This window comes from Martes martes, assembly GCF_963455335.1.
Source record: "Martes martes genome assembly, chromosome: 2".
NCBI classification, from domain to species: domain Eukaryota; kingdom Metazoa; phylum Chordata; class Mammalia; order Carnivora; family Mustelidae; genus Martes; species Martes martes.
In genome coordinates, this window is record NC_137889.1 from 172,334,234 (window position 1) to 172,357,270 (window position 23,037).

Below are 23,037 nucleotides of genomic sequence, written 5' to 3' on the forward strand. Positions count from 1 at the left end.
AAGCTTCCAGCTAACCTTGCTGTGCACTGTGAAAAATGAGGAACGCAAGGCTTTGGTTTCTGGATGCAGTGATGGACCTTCAGGTCACCCAGCACTTTCACGAGATCACCTAACAGACTCAGTGTCTTGTCAACGGCCTCCATTTAGAGGTCTGAGTGTGGAGCTCTTGGGATCATAAACTTGTGGACTGACAGCAGTGACAGGCTTAGCCACACCCTACCCAAGTCCAGATGTTGAATATAATTTGGGTGCTTAGCCTTCAACCACCTAAGCTCAAGTCTGAGGATACGGATAATTCACAATTTTTACTTAAAACCCATCTTCAATGGAATTCCAAGCCAAAAACATGATAGTAACTTATTGGTTACTCTGGCTGAAAATACAGAACTAGTTGTTTCCTTCCACTTTGTAAGGGTTTCTCTAGTCTTGTTAGGAAAAAAAAAAAATCAGTATAGGGGTGCCTGGGTGGCTCAGTGGGTTAAAGCCTCTGCCTTCAGCTCAGGTCACGATCTCAGGGTTCTGGGATCAAGCCCCGCATCAGGCTCTCTGCTCGGCGGGGAGCCTGCATCCCCCTCTCTCTGCCTGCCTCTCTGCCTTCTTGTGATCTCTGTCAAATAAATAAATCTTTAAAAAAAAAAAATCAGTATAAAGAAAACACAATTTAAAATAAGGTCTGGAAACTGCTTTAAAGAAAGCTTTATTTACTACATACATCCTAAGAATGTATTGTAAATGGAGGAAGATCTAAATAAATTTAAAAGCTTTTCAAATACAAAGCAACTAAAGATAACTAAACTGCTAACATGTTTGAAAACAGAGAACACTAAAGCTTTTTTTTTAATATTTATATAGTTTGTTCTTAACCCTAAAAAAAAAAAGTTCACATTTCAAGTTATAAACTTACCTCAGTAGTGTATGTGAAATGGTTTTGAAACAGAAACAGACCATAGAGAATAGGCTCACCAAAATCTGTTTTTAGGGTAGTTTGGTAGTTGCCATGTTGAGATAACAATTTTTTTTCTTTTCTTCTCATTACCATTTTTTTTTTCTTGCAAATAATTTACAGGTATATGTAAAATACAGTAAGACCGCTGGGTCAGAGTCTCATCCAGTGAACCTCTGCGACAATCCTTCATTGGAAGGAGTTCTTTTACACTAAGTCAAGGGACGAGGATCTGATCCAAATTGCATTTAGTTGGATGACACAGTCCGACAGATTCGATGCAGCTTGCTGGGTACATCATCAGGAACATTGCACAATCATTTTATGTCATTTAAGAACGATGGAAAGAAATGTTAGAAATGTTTAAAGGCCTTGGTAGGCACTCAATAATTTTATAGAATAGTTAAATAAATATTGCTTATATATAAAAAATTCATCCCACCCTAAGATGAGGGGGAGGGAAAAGGCATTTGGGAGTCTCTTAATTTAAAATTTAAGACACAACTAAAATATTTGCTAAAGGCATGATCCTATTATTAATCCATAAATAAGAATTCAGCCATTAGCAAAAATTCAGTGAGTTCAAAGATTTTATAGATCTCTAATGTGACATAAACACACAACTGTGTCCTTGCTACCTATTGCACAGCTCAATTCCTTGACGGAGCCTTTAAAAAAAGTTCCAAGTTGATGTATTTCATAAAGCAGATGACAATCTTAACATTTTACTGTATTTTACATTCACTCTGCTGAACAAAAGCCTGGAAACAGGCACAACACTGCAACAATACATTTACTTCCTAATAATAAAACTTTTTAATAACATTGAAATAAAATGGTTTCACTCTGCATTAAACTCTATACCATGAACTTCCGCAACATAAAACAACTAAAAACCAGCATTAGATTATGTACAAGCTATCTTTTAACTTCTACAGGTCTTTCCTCCTCCTCCTGGATGTGCACATCCCAAGTCAGCTCACCTACCTAGTGCACAGCAACGGAGGAAAGCCCTGCTCAATAAACATAATATTACCAACACCCTTGACGACCACAGACATTTTGCATTGAAACATGATAAGTCAGCTAGAAGCATAACTTTCTGTGACAAGAGTCTCTGGGGGCCTTGTCGGCAATAACATTCACTGTCTCTATAAACTCATACTTCAAAAATGAGTAAGATAAAAGCGTTAGAAAAGGAACTAAGGTTTTACAGGAGACATTAAATAACTATGCAAAGATATCTTATGGAAACTATTAAAATCTTGTGCTTATGCATACTCTGCTATTGAAAATACCTCCCCAACCAAGACAAACAAAACAAAACAAAACAAAAAACCCCCAACAAAAAACCCCCATAAAAACCCAGAAGAAGTATAAAAGCTATCAATGCTTTCTCTATCAGAGTAATTCATTTGCCCTAGACTTGCCAGACTCGGAGGAGGGGGTGGGGATAGGAAGGAAGCAATGAGTAGGGGGGTAGGGAGGGCAGGACACATGGAGAAGAAACGGGAAACAGGGTAATGTGGCAGGTGAGAGCTTTCCAGTGTTTGGACTCAGAAGTGTGACAAGTCTTTTCAACGTGGGCTTAATGAGAGATCGAGTGTTTCTTTAAAAAAAACAAAAACAAAAACAAAAAAACAGAACCGTCATAGATAACACATGGTAACACCGTCACCCCTTAATGCCAGCTGAAATAGAGATTCTACTCACTTTAAAATTGCACTTTCCAGTATAACTTTTAAAATAACATTTTATGTAGTATTTTAAAGCACTATTGTTTGTATCTTTAAATATTGAATATATTTTTCAAAATAGTTCCCTAGCTGCTCAAGTGTGCTTTTCCATATATAGTTGATATATTATTGAAGGTACTACAAAATAGAAATCTCTGGAGTGCAGAAGTTAAGAAAATAACCTTCATAATGAAAATATATCCTTAAAAATACAAAAACAAAAACCTCTATACAAATATACTAACGGCGTACAAATTTCTGAGAGATGGTATTAAGGCACGAACCGTCACGAGTCTCTTAGAAATGTATGAATAGGGTCTGCTAAGTGGAAAACAGTCTTTAAAAAACAACAACAACAACAACAACAACAACTAGTGGAAACTTCATGAATATAAAATCTTTCAGGATGATACTGGATAACATTCTTCACTTTCAGGTTTCATGAGTGCGGTAATGCCGCACGTTCTTTCTTCATAAATAGTAAAGTGTTCCTTCAGGGGTAGTCTGTGGTCTGCCTGCACTCTCCTCGCCAGTGTCAGTATGTCTGGTAGACGTCGTGGATGGGCACTGGGATAGCAGCGGCGGGGAAGGCCTGAGGTATGTAGCCCGCGTAGCCTCCGTACATGGCAGCGGCCGCATTCTTCTGTAGTGTGGCGATCGTGGCAGTGGCCGGAGCAGCGAATGGGACGTAACTGGCCCCGTAGATCCCAGCAGTGGGAATTCTCTGAACGTTCGGAGCCACCGTGTACACGGGGGTAATCGGGCGGCCCTGAGTGGGGAGACACAGAAAGGCCCCTTAATGACCATGCCCATGGTGCCCTTCCCATGGAGTCAACCCGTGGACTCATTCTTCCCATTCCTGGGGGGGCTGGAAGGGGGCAGGAAGAGGTGAAGGCAAACATTTTCATTCTCAGGGCAAGGAGGCAGACAGGTAAAATAAATAATTGTTGTAAGGGAAGGTGGTGAGGGCCATTAAGGTAAGCTGGAGTTGCTGCGCCCTCAAGTCAAGGCTCCTTTGAGTTCAAACGGTCAAAGTGACAGAACTGCCAAGCTAAGTTTAAATACTCTGGAATCTTCCATCTTGCCATTCCTTTCCAGCGGCAAGGGAGTTGGGAATCTACCCTTTGCTGATCTCACTGTAATTAAAAATATGGTCCCTAAAATACATGCCAGCCGCCTCCACTTTTACTTTACTGAAGGAACATGGTGCTTCACAAACGGGAGAGGACAACCAACTGTGACAACGTTATGGAACCCAGTGTACAGATCTCCACAGGGGCAGCTTTAGAAGCTGTGGCCTAAAAACCCTGCAACCACATACAATTTTCAGCAGGTGTCACTGATGACTTCGACCATCTCTCACCTAAGATAGGACACCCACGACATGTACAGTTGACCCTTGAACAACCGGGGTTTGAACTGACTGGGTCTACTTCCATGTGGATTTTTCCCACTGTTCAGCCCAGTACTCTATATGTATTTTCTCTTCCTTACGATTATTCTTACCTTATGACTTTCTTACTGTAAGAATATAGTACCTAATCCATGTGACATACAGAACGTATGTTTCATCAACTGTGTATGTTATCAGGAAGCCTTCCAGTCAACAGTAGGCTGTCAGTAGTTAAGCCGAACGGAATCAAAAGTTACATGTGGGTTTATTTACAACTGCGTGGAGGGCGGGGGGAGGGGGGCACACCTAACCCCTGCGTTGTTCAAGGTCAACAGTGCAGACGGCTGTAGAGGCTCAGAAAAGGAACCAACTCACTTGGGAAGTTGGAGAAAGCAATCTTGCAAGCAGAGACATTTGAGCTGGGTCTTGAAGGATGAGGAGTTTCTGCAGAAGAAGGCAGTAGGGAACAGCTAGCTTGCTCACTAAAGCTTCCTTACCTCGGACACCACCTCGGGCTCCATCAGAGTCCCGGCTACTTGCTCTGGTCTACCCAGCTACTTGCTCTAGCCTAACATGCTACATTTCCCGAGCCAACAGGTGTAAAGAGTAAAGACTGCAGCTCAGTATTTCCCAAAGGGTTTGCTCCAGAACCAGTTCCGTGAGATGCTTTATGGCAAGGGGGATTTTCGGTGAAAGAAACGCACACTTAACAAAATACCTAGTACACCTTACGTTCCTCACGGATGCCCTGCAATAAATGCCTATATGGCCTCTGTGTCTTCATGCATCTTCAAAATAAACAATTCGGGATATACGAAATGGAGAATTCAATGTTTAAAAATGAGTTCTTCCTGGATTTTTGTAAGGGAATTAGTTATCCTTCCCTGACAAAATTTGCAAATGAGAGTCATAAAATTACGTTCAAAGGCGACTCACCATCAAAGAGCCATTTTTCCCACCATAACCAAAATAATAATTATACTAAATGATAGTAACAACCGAGGGACTGTGGTCTGCTGGGCACTATTCTAAGTGCCTTATTTGTATGACGTTCTGGAATTATCCCAACCACCAATGAAGCTGGTACTATGATTATACGGAGAGGTCTGATGTGTTAAATGACTTGCACAAGGTGACACAGCTTTTAAGCAAAGGAATGGTGATTCTGGAGCCTGCACTTCTAGCCCTGTGTTATCTCGTCTCCTACAACACTAAAACAGCAAAGATCTCATGGGCAAGAGAGAAACTTCAGAACTGGGAAGACGATGTCTTATAGCAAGACATAAGCACTCTTTTCCTAATGGGTGGACATATATTTAGTGACAAATGCACAAAGGGATGAAATTGCAGGGAAGGGGACATCCGAGAGAAACCTCCCCACGTGCTAAGGTCGAGCTCAACACCTAGGCCTGGAAGGGTTGAGCATGGGAAGCTGGCGGAGGAAGGAGGAGAGGAAGAGACCTCATCAAGGGGAATGCCTATCCCTGTTCTACTTATACCAGAAGTTTGTGAAGATTGAGAACTCTTTGAGAAATAAATTTTAAAAAAGGCCTATACCAGTAAACATTTTCTTCAATTACTTATAAAGCCTTTATGAAGTGGAGGATTATAAAATGGCTGAGCAGGAACATCCCTGAGCATGTGCAAGATAGAAGAGTACGACCAAAGGTGTCCCACAGGAAGGTTCTGGAAATAATGCTGGGAACGGATTTCTAGTGCGGCTCCACTCGGAAGAGTGTTCTAGTCACCCATCAGCAGTGCTCAAAATGCTCCTTCCTCTGCTACAATCTGGCAGAGAATAGAGGGGTGGGGACAGAAAGCCAAACGTTCAGAGAACCCAGGGTCAAAGAACTCAGAGGGAGGATGCAGAGAACCGAGACTGGTGGGTGAGCACCGAGGCCACTCATACACAAAGAAGTCATTCTCAAGTTCAAAAGTAACAGCTCCAGGAATCCTGTAAGATATGCTGAAGGATGGGGGGAAAATATCTCCATCAGAATCCACTGATAATCACTGTCTACTGAACAAACTCATAAGCAAAGACTCAGAGCAGAGACCCTGATGGCAACACCGAGTAGAGACTGATGAAAGATCGCGAACAGCCTGGGACGGTGAATACGAGAACTGGAATCTGGGACACCACGCACCAAGGACAAAAGTGCACGAGTTTCCTAGTCAAGGGAAATCCAACATTATTACCGGAATTCCACTAAATACTATTTGGAGGTTATTGTAGATATTTACAGTCAGGCCACAAGCAGTAGCTACGCTCAGTTGCCATTTAGAGTGTGAGGCATTTACGACTTACTCCTTTTCCAGATTTTCAGAAGTCCAGACTCAAGGAAGGCTTGACGACACACCGACACAGGAATATGCTTCAACTGGCGTGACTCTTTCTGAATAGCACAGTCAAGCCTGTGCACAGCGAGGGCAAAAGCGACACGAGGGCCATGTGATGGGTCCCCAGTCTGGCTCTATCTCAGCATCACTGGATTCTAGAACCGCAGCCGAGCTCTGCCCAGTGGGAGTCTTCTAGGGTGTGAGTCTAAGAATCTGTTCTGTAAACATACTCCCTGGATAGTTCTGACCCAGTTAGGGAAGAGACCTCCGGCCTGGGTATCTGTGCTTCTTGACTAAAAAGGTATTCGAGAGCCATTGCCTCGTGCAAAGTAGCTTAACACACTTTTTGGTTTTGTTTTGTTTGGGAGAATCATCTATAGGTATTCCCTGCGTGCTATGCACTGATGATAAAAAGAAAATACAAGATGTGACTCTCGGTCTAGAGGAGCTTCATGAGTTGGGAGACAGAACAAAGTGGCAATCATTCGCCAAGGTATAATGTGGGTAACGAGACATACAGAGGACAGGATTTCCAAGGCTACGGTGGATAGGAAAGATTCCACAGAAGTCACGAGACTGAAGACACCACAGAGAAGAGAAGCTGTGAACAAGGGTGGGGAAGGAGGGTGGAACCGCGAGACTGGACTGGGAGGAGGAGGAACGGGAACACTTGGGTCTGCTTGGAGGAGAGGGTTAAGGACACATTTTGTAATGTTTCATGGATCTCTATCTCTACAGGCAGTTCTCTCTCCGCACACACTGTATATGGATATGTACGTTGAAATATTCATACACAGGAGGGGGCAGAGAGAACTTTACTTTTTAGAGACTTTATTTATTTATTTGAGATAGAGAGTGTGAGACAGAGAGCATGAGATGGGGGTGCTGAGGGAGAGGGAGAAGCAGACTCCTCCGCTGAGGAGGGAGCCTGATGCGGGGCTGCAACCCAGGACCCTGGGATCATGACCTGAGCCGAAGGCAGATGCTTAACCCACTGTGCTCCGAGAACTTTATTTAAAAAAAAAAAAAAAAAATTATTGAGAGAGAGAGAGAGAAAGAGCTCAGGGTGGGGAGTGGCAGAGGGAGACAGAAAGTCTCAAGCAGACTGCTTTGAGCAGAGAGCCCGATATGGGGCTCGATCTCACCACCCCAAGCTGAAATGTAGAGTCAGACACTTAACCGAATGAGCCACCAGGGGTCCTGAGAGACAGAACGGAAAAAAAGAAAAAAAATCTTCCTTGAACTGCAATTTGGAATGTGAAAGCGTGAGCTATCTCCCTGGACTTTGGGAGTCAGCCCCTTAGCAGTAAGAACAGGAGTTAAAAATTACCCAGCATCATAAAAAAAAAAAAATCGTATGTACAATATCGTGACACTGTGAAGAATTACGTGTGTCATTTTTGCATATGGCTTCCCATCTTTAATCCAGCGATGACCTCGGGGTAGCACAGTTATGATTTTGAATTTTTCTGTCCTGACATGATTTATAGGACCCATTTCTCCCGTCGCCCCATCCCAGGCTTCATCAGAGAGCGAGGCACACAGCTGATTGTCCTGCCGACCGGGAAATGAATCCATGCTAAAGAAGGGAGGCCTCCCACATGGACATCGAGGACCCCAGCCAGAGCTCTACCTGGAACGGCGGTGGCGTGGACACGGCGGGAATGACGGCGGCGGCGGCAGCTGCGGCAGCGGCAGCCGCGGCGGCGCTGGCTGGGTCTGGCTGCACGGCGATGGGGCTGATCATGTGTTCCATTGTGTGGATTTTGCCATCCTCGATCATTTTAGGGGCTGGCGCTGCCTGAAACATGGAGTACTGGGCCCCGATGGCAGGGATGGCCACTGCAAGAGAAGGGACAAGGGAAAACGCGTGTCGCTTGAGAGTCCCTGATGCTGCCTGAGGCCAGGTAACAAGCCACGACTCGGGAGGAAGAGAGGGGAGCTGGCAGGCATGCTCCCCAGCTCCCTGCTCATCCTGCAGAAGGAACCACGTGGGACCAATGGCGTCTCCCAACAGATGCTCACAGAGATCTCCAGAGTTAGGTCTCGGCACCAGCGTTTTCCCTTCTGCCTCTACAGAGAACTCTCATCTTGATTCCCTCTTGATTTCCTACAGCACAGGCAAGGGCCTTCTGACCGAGAGGAGAGGCTCAGAGTGAAACATGAGATCAGAGGTTCGAGGCCCTGCCAGGTGCTAGCGAGGGGGAGCTGGCCTGCCCTCATTCCCCACCCGGCTGATGACCGGACCCGCCACCCTTTGGCTTTCACGTTTAAAGAAACAGGTGCTGCTGAGGGTTTCCTTCCAGGAACTCAGAGGTCTGTGCATGCCTTTCCCACTCTGTTTTAGCTTTCAGCATTACTGATTCAAGCAAAAATACTTAATAAAAAATGGCAAATTCCCTCATCTTCTAATGTCCACTCATAGCAGTGAAGCAGGCAGAGTGACTGGTTTTGGGACGGGCCCTGCCAATTCAAAGATGTGATCTGTGAGTGAAGTCCCTATTTTAACCAGGGCTCAGACAGACAGCAGGTAATAAATGCCGACATCTGATAAAGACAGGTACAAGGAAAAAATTCTAGCTCTGGTTTTGGAGCAGTCTGAGTACGTGGTACGTATGGGTGTGTTGAAGGGTAAGCAAGAATATAAAATGCATACACAGAGTGCGCTTTCATGTTTTTTCTACAACTGTAGGTGTATTTACTCTACTACAAGCTGACTTGACATAAGGTAAAGAGACAAATGATTGCCATGGTAATAAATAAACCATGGTACGATCTTTCAATAAAATGGACCTAAAACCTTCACCAAATCCTTCACCTGCCTTTTCATCATAGGGTCTGTGGTCACATATTTCAGCATTGCCCTGGTGTTTCTCCTAAAATATAAAGTGCTAATTTTCTGGATGAGTTAGAAAGAGAGGCCATGGGGATGGGGACCTGAGGCGATTAGGAGTTTAAGCTACATTGGGATTTTACTGAGTAACTCTGGATTGTTTTGGCTGTCAGCCCGCAGGAATTTCTGTGTCAGGCCCAGGACACGACCATACGCTTAAAGATGGTTTAAAAGCTCTTTTCTCTAGTTAAATCTTAAATCATCGCAACTTGCCAACAGGAGTCCCTTTTCCAACAGGAAGAAGTGACAGCTCCCACATCTGGGCGCTCTGTCTTATGGCATTAGGGAGATCCACGATCAATTTAACACACTTACAGTGTCAGTGGCATTTATAAGGAAATCCAGTGTAAGGAGTCACTTGACTGAGAATTTGCAACACTTTTTCACAGGCAAACAAATAAAAAAAAATCGCTGGATTATCAAAAGGAAGCTCTACTGGGAAAACGCTTTTTAAGCCCTACATGGCAATGCAGATTCCTGGGATCTCTTAGCCAGGGAAAGGAGTGTACAATCCTCAACCAGAAGAAAGTTGGAGCAGCTGAGCCTTAAGGGGAGGATTCTCTCCAAGAGCTTTTCTATCTGCCCTCCCTGAAACCAGGAAGAGGGCTGGGGGAGGATGGCTCTGACTGTCCTCAAATGAGGTTTCCCTATGTTTGGACACCTGTGTGGTGTGAGCTGGTGCTACGCTGCCCTCGGGATGCGAGTTCTTCCCAAGTTAGGATAAAAAAGAAGACCTGCCTCTTGTTAGGTTGACCAATGAGCACTAGACACACTGGCAAACTGGTTTGTGAGGTTTGCAGGTGAAAGCAAAGTTCAAGGTTTCTGGCTTGAATTATATGACTGTCCCTACCCCCAATCTATTGCTCCAGCAAGACGGGGAGAGAAGGGTGCTGGGAATCGGAATCCAAGAAATGAGCAGCTGCCAAAGCTTTCACTGCTGCCTTGTTCCCAGGTCTTCTGGCTTGTTCTAAGACCATGACAAGGGACGCTTGTGTTTTGTGCTCCCGAAGAAATTTTTTACCATTCTTGGAACCAGTGATCAGCCGTACCTTGTGGCTGCTGACTGCTGGTGTAGCAAAAGGCTTGAGCAGGGAGAAGACAGTTTGGGCCAGCAGAAGATACAGAAGGGCCTCCCAGTTTTCTGTGTCTTCCGCCACCCCTCCTCACCACTCCAACTCGGTCACAGATTGAGAAAGAGGTTAACCACCGGTGACACCCATTTGAAAAACCCACCACTGGAAAGTTTGACTTGAACATGATCTGAGGTAGAAGAGCCCCTTAAGTTCTAGAGAAGAAGGCTCAGGAGGCCATAGTCTTTGCCTGACCTCTGGCTGCCTGTGAGAAGAGGAATGCACATATCAATGAAGGAGCCCAAGGAAATCCTGGGGTCACTTCAAAGACAGTGTTGGGGTTTCGGCTGAGTGGATGCAGGCTATCTCTGGTTTATACTGACCTGTACCAGGTTTAATGGCAACGGGATTGACAGCAGAGATTTCCAAATTCGGCACAAGCTCATATCCTTTTTCTTGTTGCTTTCCTTTCCCTTCATGATATCGGCTATATATGCCACGGCCAGCCGAATATCCCCCGAGGTAGGAACCCCTGGGCCCTGGGGCTCTGTTGCCAGCCGCACCTCGACCCCGGCCTCTTATGCTGCCTGCTTGGAATAACAACACAAAAAAATGGTGAGCATCCAACAGGTGATGGTACAAGAGGCAGATCTTAACTCAAGATTCTTGGCGTTCAGGTGTTTGCCCCGAGTCTAGTTGCAGGTGGTGTGTAAGCAGCTCTAGAGTGAGCTGGCAAGAGGCTTCCAACATTCTATTCCAGCCTACATTCGTATCCTAAGCACTTACACTCATGCAAGAGATGAACTTACATGGCAAGTTCCTAGGACTGCGGCTGCAACTTCAATAAAGAACAACATTCCCCAGCTGCAAAGATGTTATATCCGGAAGGGGATCTGCTGGTTCACCTTCCTCATCATATGGGTGAGAAAACTGGAGGAGGGAGGGTCAAGGGACTGATGAAAGTCACACAGCCAATCTGATGACAGCAGGACTCAGAACCTAGGTATTGGTTTCCCAGTATAATGCCTGGTTTCACTCTACCCTAGCGAGTAAGTTAACTACCACCGCCACACCAACAACATCCGAAAGATTAATTTCACAAGGAGGCTTTAACCTAAGTACCCAGACACTGGTGGTCTAGCCCCAGATCAGGTAGGTCCTGCAAAGGTAGTGTGCAAGAAAACGCCTGCATGTCCCCGTGATTTCAGGGCTCATCCCATACAGAGGAACGACCTGTGTGTCCCCCAACGCTATGGAAGCAAATGCCCCACGTGCCCGTGAAGAACAGACCCTAGAACTGACACCCAAACGAGGGTGGGTGAGTAGGGGGAGGAGCCCATCTAGCCGCTCAGCAAATTATAGCCACAACACCCCTGATGCTGCCCGGGACATGTGGCTCTCGCCCCCCCACCCCCCGCAGAACAGCCCCCACTAACCTTTCACAAAGTAGTCTCTGTTGGGCCCGATGAGCGCGTTGTAGGGGTAGCCGTAGTAAGCCAGCGTATAAGGGTCGCACGAGTACACGTAGCTGGGCTGCTGCACCGCCGCCTCGGCCGCGCCGCCGCCCTTGGCCGCCTTCTGGTAGCGGGAGTACTGCTCCTTGTCCACGGGCTTGGCCAGCGTCACCTCGAGGCACGAGCCCTCCAGCTCGGTGCCGTTGAGGTTGTTCATGGCGTGCACGGCGTCCTCGCGGCTGACGAAGTGCACGAAGGCGTAGTCGCGGATCTTCTTGACGCGCTCCACGCAGCCCGGGTTGAACTGGCCGAAGCTCTTCTTGATGGTGTCCTCCGTGGTCTCGATCATGAGGTTGCGCACGTAGAGGATCTTGACGGTCTCCATCACGTCCTCGTCCACGTCGATCTCGGGCTCCGCCCAGTCCACGGCGATCTGGTGGCCCCAGAGCTGGATGCGGCCAGGCATGAGCTTGCGGCGCGCCATGGCGGCGGCGCGGTGGCTCTCGTACTCGACGAAGGCGAAGCCGCGGTTCTTCATCTTGTCGGCCGCGCTGGCGTAGACGATCACGTCCAGCACGCCCTCGGTGACCTTGGCGATCTCCTCCAGGATCTCCTCGCGCTTCTTCATCTTGGGGATGCCGCCGATGAAGAGGCGGCAGTTGTCCACGCTGCAGCACACGCCGAGCAGGCGGCCCGGGCGGATCTCGTAGTTGTTGAGCTCGCGCACGGCGCGCTTGGCCTCGCTCTTGTGGCAGTACATGACGAAGGCGTAGCCGCGGTTCTTGCCGTCGAAGTCCATCATGAGGCGCAGCTCGTAGATGCGGCCCACCGCCTCGAACACGGGCACCAGCTCGTCCTCGTACACATCGCGCGGGATCTTGCCCACGAAGACCTCGCAGCCGCGCTGCGGGTGCGGGCCCTCCCAGCCGGGCGGCGGGCCGCCGTACTTGCGCTGCCCGTTCTCCTGCACCATGCTGTAGCCCGTGCGCTCCATCAGCGCCAGCAGCGCCGCCTCGTTGGGCGCGCCGGCCACGCCCTCCGGCACCTTGGCGGAGGACGCGGCGGCGGAGTCGCTGCTCATGGCTGCGGTGGAATCCTCTGCGGTCATAATGTCAAAGGCATCCACGGCTGCAGGAGACCTGGAGCGGGGGGAGGAGGCAGAAGGCAGGGTGAGTGTGGAGTCCGCACAGCGTCGAGCCTGAACCTGGCTACTTCATTCTTTTAAGACCTGCGCGACTCACGCCTTAACGAGCAGGTGGTTAGATGAGAAATAAATACAGCAGCTCGAACAGAGTCTAAATTAGCTAAGCTGTTTTGCCGGAAAAACCAGAAGGGACTCGGGGAAAAAAAAAAAAAAATCAGAACGAGCAAGGACTTCCGCTGAATCAGTACCCCCAACAGCTTTGAAGCACGGCGAACCTGCTGTAATTGGGAGTGAAAACCTCACGTTCTCGCAGCAAATGGGAACATCTTTTGCTCAACTCCTGCACTGTCGACTCAGACTGGTTTCCTCTTCGTTATATAGCATTATACCCCATTTATTTCTTGGGCAGACAAAGGTTCTTTCTCTGCTTTTTTTTTTTTTTTTTTTTAAAGACAATCTTGTCGTTTAGGAATGGACATAGAGCAGTGCATTTAAATTGTCAGGGAAAACTTGGAGGAGGTGTTATTCTGCAAGATGGAGCTGTGCGCTGAAGCTTTTTCCAAGAGAGAAATGGAACATCTGCATTGCCAAGGACTTGGCCTAGGAGGTGTGGCAGGAGCTGGTAAGTGGGATTTTTACGGTGTCATTTAGGTAAAAGTTTGGGTAGGAACCATGCATGGATTTGGAATCAGTCTGCAAAGAGCTGGATTAAGTTCAGCTGGGGAGTTTGTTGAAGCAGCTACAACCCCGAGAGCCACAGTACGGTTTTTAGAGAACTGTCACATGCATTATCTTATTCGATTTTCTTAATCTCCTTACATGGAAAGCGGTATTATTATTACTCCTAATTTGTCTGTAGGCTCAGAGAGGTTGAGTAAATTGCCCATTTCACGCAGCCAAGAGTCATCTCCTACCAGGATTTGATTCCAAGTCACCTGGTTCCCGATGGCACATTCTTTCTTTGAAAGCAGTGCTGTGCAACAGAACTTTCGGTGAGGATGGAAAAGCTATCATTAGCCACTTGTGGCTACTGAACACTTAAAAGGGGGCTAGCGTATCGGTTAAACTGAGTTTTTTACTTTATTTTGTTTTAGTTAACTTAAAATTAAATAGCCATGGGGCGCCTGGGTGGCTGAGTCGGTTAAACATCCTACTCTTGATTTCGGCTTAGGTCACGATCTCAGGGTTGTAGGATAGAGCCTGCATTGGGCTCCATGCTCAGTGGGGAGTCAAGGACTTGAGAGTCCCTCTGCCCCTCACTCCCCACCCCCCCGACTAGTGCAGGCGTACACATGGGCAGGCTCCCTCTCTCAAATAAATCTTAAAAAAAAAAATCCATATACAATAGTGTAAGTCTAAACCATTTCACCTTCATTCATACAGTATGGGGCTCTGTGGAGATGATTTTAACTATACAGTAAGGTTATCATTAGGAGCTTTGTGCTGTGCTTTTGTAAAAAGGTCCTTTAAAAAATGAAGTTTATTTCATTTTTTGGGCTACAGAAGTATTCAGGTAAATTTTATGGAAAATTAAGAAAAGCAGGAAAAGAAATCATTCATGTTATTCCTACCCAATGATAGCCAAAATTAAACTCCCCCATATATTTTTTTATATGATTTTTTGGGGAGTGGGGGTGGAGCTTGGCTTCCAACAAATTTGCATCTTGTTGCTTTGCTTCATTTTATAAGTATCCCTCCAGATTCTCAAAAACTCTTTGTAAAAACATATTTTTTAATGGCATAAAGTTTCATCATTCAGCTGGAATCTGGAGCATGATCTGTAAAAATTCACCAGTAGAAACTGTATAGAATATTAAGGGAAATTTCAAGAATAATTAAGGTAGGTTTGATCATCTAAAAAAAACACACACACAAGAGAAATTTGAGGAACACGACAGAAATCTGAGATGTTTATTTGCCAGCTGGCTGAACAAGTACTTTCTTGGTTCACCGGCCGTTAACACCAAGGGGCAGTATGATTTTGTGGGGAACTGAGTGGCCCCGGGAGCCAGATTACATGTTTTTTTTTTTGTCGTTGTTGTTGTTTAAGATTTTATTTGTTTATTTGTCAGAGAGAAAGCAAGCACAGCAGGGGAAGCAGCAGGCTGAGGGAGAAGCAGACATCCCTGCTGAGCAAGGAACCGGATGCTATGCGGGGCTCAATTCCTAGACTCTGGGATCATGACCTGAGCCAAAGGCAGTTGCTTAACTGACTGAGCCACCCAGGCGCCCCTAGCCCAAGTCTTTCAACTTCAGGGTAATTTGACACTTTCTCAGTTCTTTAAAAACATCTGTTTCATACGGCTTCTATTCTTATTTTATATTTCTTTTGCTCTTTAAATGCTTGAGACTGGTTTGACAATATATCCACTTATCATGAAGTCTTTTTTTTCTATTACAAATTTGAAAATGATACATTTGTTCCTGTAGTTTCTCACTGAAACAGAAATTTCAGTATCAGATTTGAACATGAAGCTCTTCCCTCAAAAGGGAACATGAAGCTTCCTCCTCAAAAGGGAGATAAGGACATATTCTTAAGAAGACTATTTTTTTTAAAATTTATTTATTTGACAGACATCACAAGTAGGCAGAGAGGCAGGCAGAGAGAGAGGAGAAAGCAGGCTCTCCACGGAGCAGAGAGCCCGATGCGGGGCTCGATCCCAGGACCCTGGGATCATGACCTGAGCCAAAGGCAGAGGCTTTAACCCATTGAGCCACCCAGGCGCCCCCTTAAGAAGACTATTGGTACGAACATGTATGTGTTTATAATTTGTGACCTGGGAAGGAAATGCCAGGACATACACAAACATGTATGAGGCAATGCAAGATCTTACATGTTGTGCTACATAAAACGTTAACTAAAGTCCAGAGGAAGACACCCTATTGCTCTGAGATGAGCAGAGTTGACTTTGTGTTTTCCTAATTTTACTCTGAAATTACCATTTTACACCGAGAGAAGTCTTATAAGGGTCAGGCTATGGGAGTCATTTCCAGTTGCAATTCCTTTAGTTTTATAAAAATTTCTGTTTGCTTTCAGTCTGAGATCTGCTGGGGTCAGTAATAGAATCACTTCTTTTTAAAAAATCACGTCCTTTAAAATTGTTATAGCTTATATCTTACATCTATAAGCCAAGAAGTCTTTCTTCCAGAGCTTTCATCATCTGGAATAAATGAGTCATGTTATTGTCCCTCTTTCCCCCTTTTCTTTGGCCACTAGGAAGTTCAGGATGAAATCTGCCACTTCAATTTTAGTAATCATCAAAGACATTATGACACAGTCTCAAGGTTATCTAATTTCGGCTATAGTTTCTTTTTCTTTTTTTTTTTTTTTAGTCTTCTATATACCCGATTGCCATGAATTTAGCTATGTGTATTATTCATCTTATTGTTCATATATTCCTGGAAGTCATCTCACTTAACTTTGGAACTAGGAGAGGAATGAAAGCATCTACACACACACACACTAATTTGCACCAGACATTGATGAGTGTCATGTCTAAATGAACTGTCTTTTACATTAACTAAAAACATTGACCTACAGATAAATGAGAACCACAGTGAGATACCAATTTGCACTTATTAGCATGGCCACTATAAAAAACAAAACAAAACACAAAAACGAGCATTAGCAAGACTGTGAAGAAAAGTGGAACCTTTTCGCATTGCTAGAAGGAATGTAAAATGGTACAGTGACTGTGGAAAACCATATGGTGGTTCCTCAAAAGCTTAAATCTGGAATTATCGTATGATCCAACAATTCCACTATTGGTTATATACCCAAAAGAACTGAAAACAAGGATTCAAACAGATATTTGCACACCAGTGATCCTAACAGCATTATTCCCAATAGTCAAAAAGTGGAAACAACCCAACTGTCCATTGGATGCATGGGAGGACCAATGAAATGTGGTAGGTATGCTTGGTAGAATATTATTCAGCCTTGAAAAGGAAGGGAATGAGAACACATTGCAACTTGGATGCACCATGAAGACATCATGCTAAGTGAAATAACCCAGCACAAAAGGACAGATATTGTATGATTCCATGTATATGAAGTACCTAGAACAGACAAATTCATAGAGACAGAAAGTAGAATCATGGTTTCTTGGAGATAGGGAATGGGAGAAGGGAGCACCAGTGTTTATGGAGTTTCAATTAGGCATGATGAGAAAGTTTTAGAGGCAGACGGTAACAGTTACACAACAATGTGAATATACTTAATGCCACTGAACTGTATACTTAAGAAGAGTTTAAAAATAGTTAAAATGGTTAATTTTGTTATGTATATTTTATCACAATTAAAAAAAAAAACCCTCAAAAAGAAAGTGAGAAAACTCAGAGATGCCAAAGGGACAAAAATAAAATCCCATAAAATTAGGATTTCATTAGAGGTCATAAAAAAAAAAGCACAACGAGGAAGTTTAACACATTCACGAAAATCTTGTCTACAAACTCCATTCTCCTTATCTTTATGTCTATTGTACTATAGTTAAACAAATTATATGGTGTGCTGCTCAACGAATTTTTAAGGCCAAAGGCTTCGATATATAAAAGAGATATATGATTTATTTAGTGCCTTAAAAAAGGGTACTATACAGCTAATATGACGCTTCTCTCAGAGACGGAACAGAATACCTAACTTATCACAATTAGACCAGGTTTAGACCAAGAGCCTGGCAACTATGACCATGGGCCAAATCCAGCCTGCCGTTAGTTTTTTTTTTTTTTAATATTTTATTTATTTATTTGACACACAGCAAGAGAGATCACAAGTAGGCAGAGCAGCAGGCAGAGAGAGGGGGCAGCAGATTCCACGCAGAGGAGAGAGCCCGACGTAGGACTTGATCCCAGGACCCCGAGACCACGACCCGAGCCGAAGGCAGAGGCTCAACCCACCGAGCCACCCAGGCGCCCCTGCCATTAGTTTTTTATAAATAAAATTTTATTAGAACACAGCCATACCCTTAAAGGAAATATTAGCTATGGTTGCTTTTGTAGTACCACGGCAGAGTCAAAGAGTTCAGACATGATATGGCCTGCAAAGCCTAAAATATTTGCTGTCTGGCTAGGTAGAGACCAAGTATGCTGACCTCTGCTCTAGGAGATGCACAGAGAACATCCATGGGGGTAAGTAGCATAGATTGCTACCGCTAAGTATTACAATCCCTTTTTCCTCAGTTTCCTAGGCTGAGAAGCGACTTTATTTCAGGAGCAACTTTTAAGTTCTAACATATTTCGAAGAAGTCTTCTTTTTTTTTTTTTTTTAAAGATTTTATTTATTTATTTGACAGACAGAGATCACAAGTAGGCAGAGAGGCAGAGAGAGAGAGGAGGAAGCAGGCTCTCTGCTGAGCAGAGAGCCCGATGCGGGGCTCGATTCCAGGACCCTGAGATCATGACCTGAGCCGAAGGCAGAGGCTTTAACCCACTGAGCCACCCAGGCGCCCCTCGAAGAAGTCTTCTTGATCTACCTTTTCCCGTCCTCAGTCTAAGTTACTTGCCCTTTAAATATGTAGCCAAGTTTATGAGACCTAGAAGAAGAGAGAGCTGGTGAAGGTGGCTGGCTCAGCTTCCAACACTTACCTATGCACAATAATAATTTTTTTCAAAGATTTCATTTATTTATTTGAGAGACAGAGTGAGTGAGTGAGAGAGCACAAGCAGGGGGAGGAACAGAGGCAGAGGGAGAAGCAGACTCCCTGCTGAGCAGGGAGCCCAACGTGGGGCTCGATCCCAGGACCCTGAGATCATGAGCTGGGCAGAAGGCAGACACTTAACCAACTAAGCCACCCAGGTGCCCCAAATAATTTCTTAAGAGACACAAACACAGAAGTTCATTTATATTCATTCATTCTGCAAATATTTCCTGAGCACCTGCTATGTGACAGCTATGGGTAGACCTCGTTCCCATGGAGCCTACCTTGGAGTTAATAGAACTAGAGAATTATGCTACAACATCCCAAGAAGCTGAGAATGAAGGCATCTTGCATTTGTGCTCAATGACCAGAGACTGCTTTAAAAGACCTGTACCTCTTAATTATTAATTATTAATATTATCAACAGTTTGTTTCTAATAAGGCTATTGTTTCCCAAGTTCAAAGCATAGCACCATCACTATTGTTTTAAAAAATTAGTTTAGAATACCCTCTTTGGAAGGGTGGAAGTGTATGTATGCATGTGTGTTTTTTGGGGGAGTGTCTGAGTAGTGAGAAATACCATCTTTTGAATAACAAGATTCTTGTACTAGAGACCTGGACACAATGAGTAATAAGTACACTTGATAAGCTGAAACTTGTGAGTAAAAAACAACTTTGGATAAAATTTGGATAAACGGCACAGAATTATCCATTCAATGTAAGATAGTTTTTTTTTTTTTTTTTTTTTAAGATTTCATTTATTTTTGGGGTGGGGAGGAGAGAGAGAGAGAGCAGGTGGAGGGAGGGATAGAGGGAAAGAATCTCAGGCAGGCTCCTCGCTGAGCCCAATGCGGGGCTCAGTCTCACAACCCTGAGATCATGACCTGAGGGAAATCAAGAGTTGGACATTTTATCCACTGAGCCACCCAGGCACCCCAATATAAGATAGTTTTAAAATACATTGGATAGTCTGATTTGGGTTGCCTAACAGAGACTAGGGCTAAAACTTGGCTCCTCTTGTTACCAGTTGTGAACCATGGGGAAAGCCACCTAACCTCTTAAGCCTCAATCTTCTCATCTTTAAAATGGTGACAAAAATAGCTAATGTTTCTTGAACGCCCATTATGTGCCCAGCAGTGTGCTAAACTCTTTATTTAATGCATTAACTTGCTCCGACCCTCACCACATCTGCACAGGACATTATTACGCGCTTCACTTTACAGAGAAGGAAACTGAGGCACAGAGAGATTAAGCAGATTCTCAGTTCATGAGCCCAGAGCTGATATTTGAGTCACTGGCTCAAGTCACTGGGCGTCTGCCTTCGGCTCAGGTCATGGTCCCAGGGTCCTGGGATCGAGCCCGACCTCAGGCTCCCGGCTCGGCAGGAAGCCTGCTTCTCCCTCCCCTTGCTTGTATTCCCTCTCCCACTGTCTCTCTCTAGGTCAAGTAAATAAATAAAATATTAAAAACAAAACAAAACAAACTGTTAGAAGAAATCTGAACTTAGAAAAAAAAAAACTTGAATTTGAGATGAGACACTTGCTTCTGTGTAGGATCTTGTGTGTGCGGGGAAACAAGTGCTTATCCCAGCCAACCTCACGCCAGTCAGTGTGGGAAGCCTAGCCCGTGTGTTCTGGTGCGGACTGGTGTACCAGATTCTCCCAGATTCCATTCCTAGCAGGTAAGCTGTCTGGCAGTTTAATTCTCCACTGGCAATGCGGTTCAGGCATCCAAGTGTAAGCCTGTTTTGCACCTAAACTTTGGATACAGCAGTCTGCGGAGACTTTTCCAGAAGGAACCTGAAGAGACTTGTGCTGGATGCAAAGGGTCCAGTCATCCGCACGGATGCCAGGTCCCCTGAGGCAGGACCGTCCCAACATAACGCCTTCCTTGCACACGCTAAAAATGCTTCTGTCTTCATGGAAGGCTGCTGGCTTACAAACATGGCAATATACGTGAAACATTTATTCACAGCTGGGCATATAAAACAGCGCAGAATATATTTTCAAATCTAGCCATTATTCTGACCTATTAGCCAGAGTTTTTGTTGTCTTTGTTTTAGGCCAAGTTCGAGCTTGTCAGGGTAAAATAAAATTTCAGGGCTAACTCAGACTTAACACAGACATAAATCAAGGATTTAAATTCTTAGTAGTGGTTCAGAGTATCTTCTGGGAGGACTTTAACTATGAACTAGGACATTTTAGAGGGCGAGGAATACCACGGTACTGGGAAAATATTTCCCATGTTTGCCAATCAGTCTTTACCTAGGATTAAAAACAGAGTGCATATATTCTAGAATTATCCAAACTACTAGTTAACTCTGCTTCACGGCTTTAGGGATGTATGTGCGCGTGCGGGTACGTGTGTGCATGTGCGTGTGTGCACGTACGTCATGTACCTGAGATTAATGTGCAATCTGCAATTCACGGGAGAGTTTTATTTGCTGACGAATGGGCACACTGCAATTTGAAGATCATATACAGCGGTAAGCAGTGTCTTCCAGCACCGGCTGGAACTTAGTTCAGTGGAAGGTTTTAGAATATATTTATCCAAGTGGTAATTCTATCTCTGTTTGTGGTTAGCTTTCTATTTTGATGTCCCTTCTTTGTACCACAAAATTTTTGTCTTTCTTGACAGTCACTTCTTAGGCATGGCCTCACAGACAGGTAAAATAAACTGTACAATATATTAAAATACATAACATACTGGAAGATTCTAGAAGAGTGAAGACTTTAGAGTCAAAGAAACAGGATTTCAAATCATGACTGTACCACTGTCATATGAGGCAAATTAGCTCAGTTCCATGCCCATAGGTCCAGGATGGTTCCAGTGAAAGCACCCATTTCAGAGGACTGGTTCCAGGATGAAGTAACATTTAATGCCACAAATCAAGGGCGGAAAATATCGAAGGCCAGCTTCTGCAGAAAGCTTCCAAGGTTTGGCCTCACCCTGAGTGGTTATCATATTGCCCTGGGCCCACATTACCACCACCCATTAGAGTAAACAGCAGAGAACACTCCCACCACCAGGCAGGCCTCTGGCACTGGGACATTCCTGTTACCTCAGGGTTTGGAAAGCAGTAAAGGAGCTCCACTCAAAATGGAGGCAGACTATCTGGAATTTACCCGGAGGCCCGAATAGTAAGCACAGGCTCTCCCCACTGCCTCCCGCCCCCCCTCCATCTCCACCAGCAACCCCACGCTATTTGAAGGCATGGCACTTGTGACACATAAAAACCCTTCCGTGACTCTCTCTTTAGGTAAAATCCCCAAAGGATAAAGAGGCAGTAGAATAGAGTATTTTGGGCCATACCTCTGTCGGCTCCCGGCTAATCTGAGAAGAGTTCATTCTCTAAGGGTCTCACACTGTGTTGATGGTTATACAGATTTTGTTATGGCAAAGCACAGCATTCAATGAATGACTGTGTTTGATAAACAGATGCAGAAGCCAAGAGACTCACTTTTCCCAGGCATTTCTATCAACACATCCCCAAAAATGAGGCATTTCCCTGTGGGTTCCCAGGGGAGAGTGCTGTATACCACGAGAGAGGAAAAGCCACCCGCTTTTGCGGTGGGAGTGAGTTTTCTACGGGTGTTTGGCAGCCCACAAATACCGTTAAGGATCTGTTATCAGGTTCCCTTTAAATAGACGTTACACGCTTGTATATTTTTTCTCAACAGGTTGATGGGGTAATGCCGGAAAAAAAGGAATCCCACAAAGCTGGCACACATCCTTCTCCTGGATTAATGTTTTCCCAAACTGTAAACAAGCTGTAGAAGAGACTTCTAGTCTCAACCCTTATCTTGGCTCCTTTGACCCAAACCTTTGAGGGATCTGGCAAGGAACAGAACGGCCGACTGGCAGAGACAGAGAGGTAAAGGACAAAGGAGAAGCAGCAATGCTTTGATATCCTATAATAGTATGTTGTGTTCTGCAATTTGTAAAATTCGTTCACAGAGATAATCTAATTTCACAAAATCCCAGAATCTGAGCTGCAAAGGGATCTCTGGTACCCTTTAATCCAAAGTTTCTCAACCTTGTTCCCCGTTGATATTTGGGATGTGATAATTCTTCATTGCGGGGAGCTGTCCAGGGCACTGTACCATGTCCTAGCACCCCCGACATCCACTGACTTGATGCCCACCCCCCTCCCATATGTGACCACCCAAAATGTCCCCTGGGGGTACAGGCAAAATTGCCCCCTCTTGAGAATTCCTGATTGGTCTATTTTTTCCCCCTAAAAATCTTTTTATTCATTTGAGAGAGAGAGAAGGACAGAGAAGCAGGCTCCACACTGAGCAAGGAGCCCAATGCGGGATTCGATCCCAGGACCCTGAGATCATGACCTGAGCCAAAGAAAGACGTTTCCCTGACAGAGCCACCCAGGCGCCCTGAGTCTGACTATATCATGGCGTGATAACCAGATTA

At 44.9% G+C, this 23,037-nt stretch overlaps 1 protein-coding gene across 3 annotated transcripts in view; it reads right to left on the reverse strand.

Moving 5' to 3' along the window:
* Window positions 1–672: 672 nt before the first annotated feature.
* RBM47 (RNA binding motif protein 47) overlaps window positions 673–23,037 on the reverse strand; it is a 70,430-nt gene continuing 48,065 nt past the window's right edge. For 2 of the 3 annotated variants that reach the window (XM_080796910.1, XM_080796911.1), the window contains exons 2-5: window positions 11,812–12,968; window positions 10,759–10,965; window positions 8,046–8,254; window positions 673–3,448 (exon numbers count right to left, since the gene is read on the reverse strand). In XM_080796910.1, the coding sequence (XP_080653036.1) occupies window positions 3,215–3,448; window positions 8,046–8,254; window positions 10,759–10,965; window positions 11,812–12,937 (1,776 nt within the window). In that variant the 5' untranslated portion in view covers window positions 12,938–12,968 and the 3' untranslated portion in view covers window positions 673–3,214. The remainder of the gene's footprint in view (window positions 3,449–8,045; window positions 8,255–10,758; window positions 10,966–11,811; window positions 12,969–23,037) is intronic. The other variant, XM_080796912.1, reaches the window with a different exon arrangement.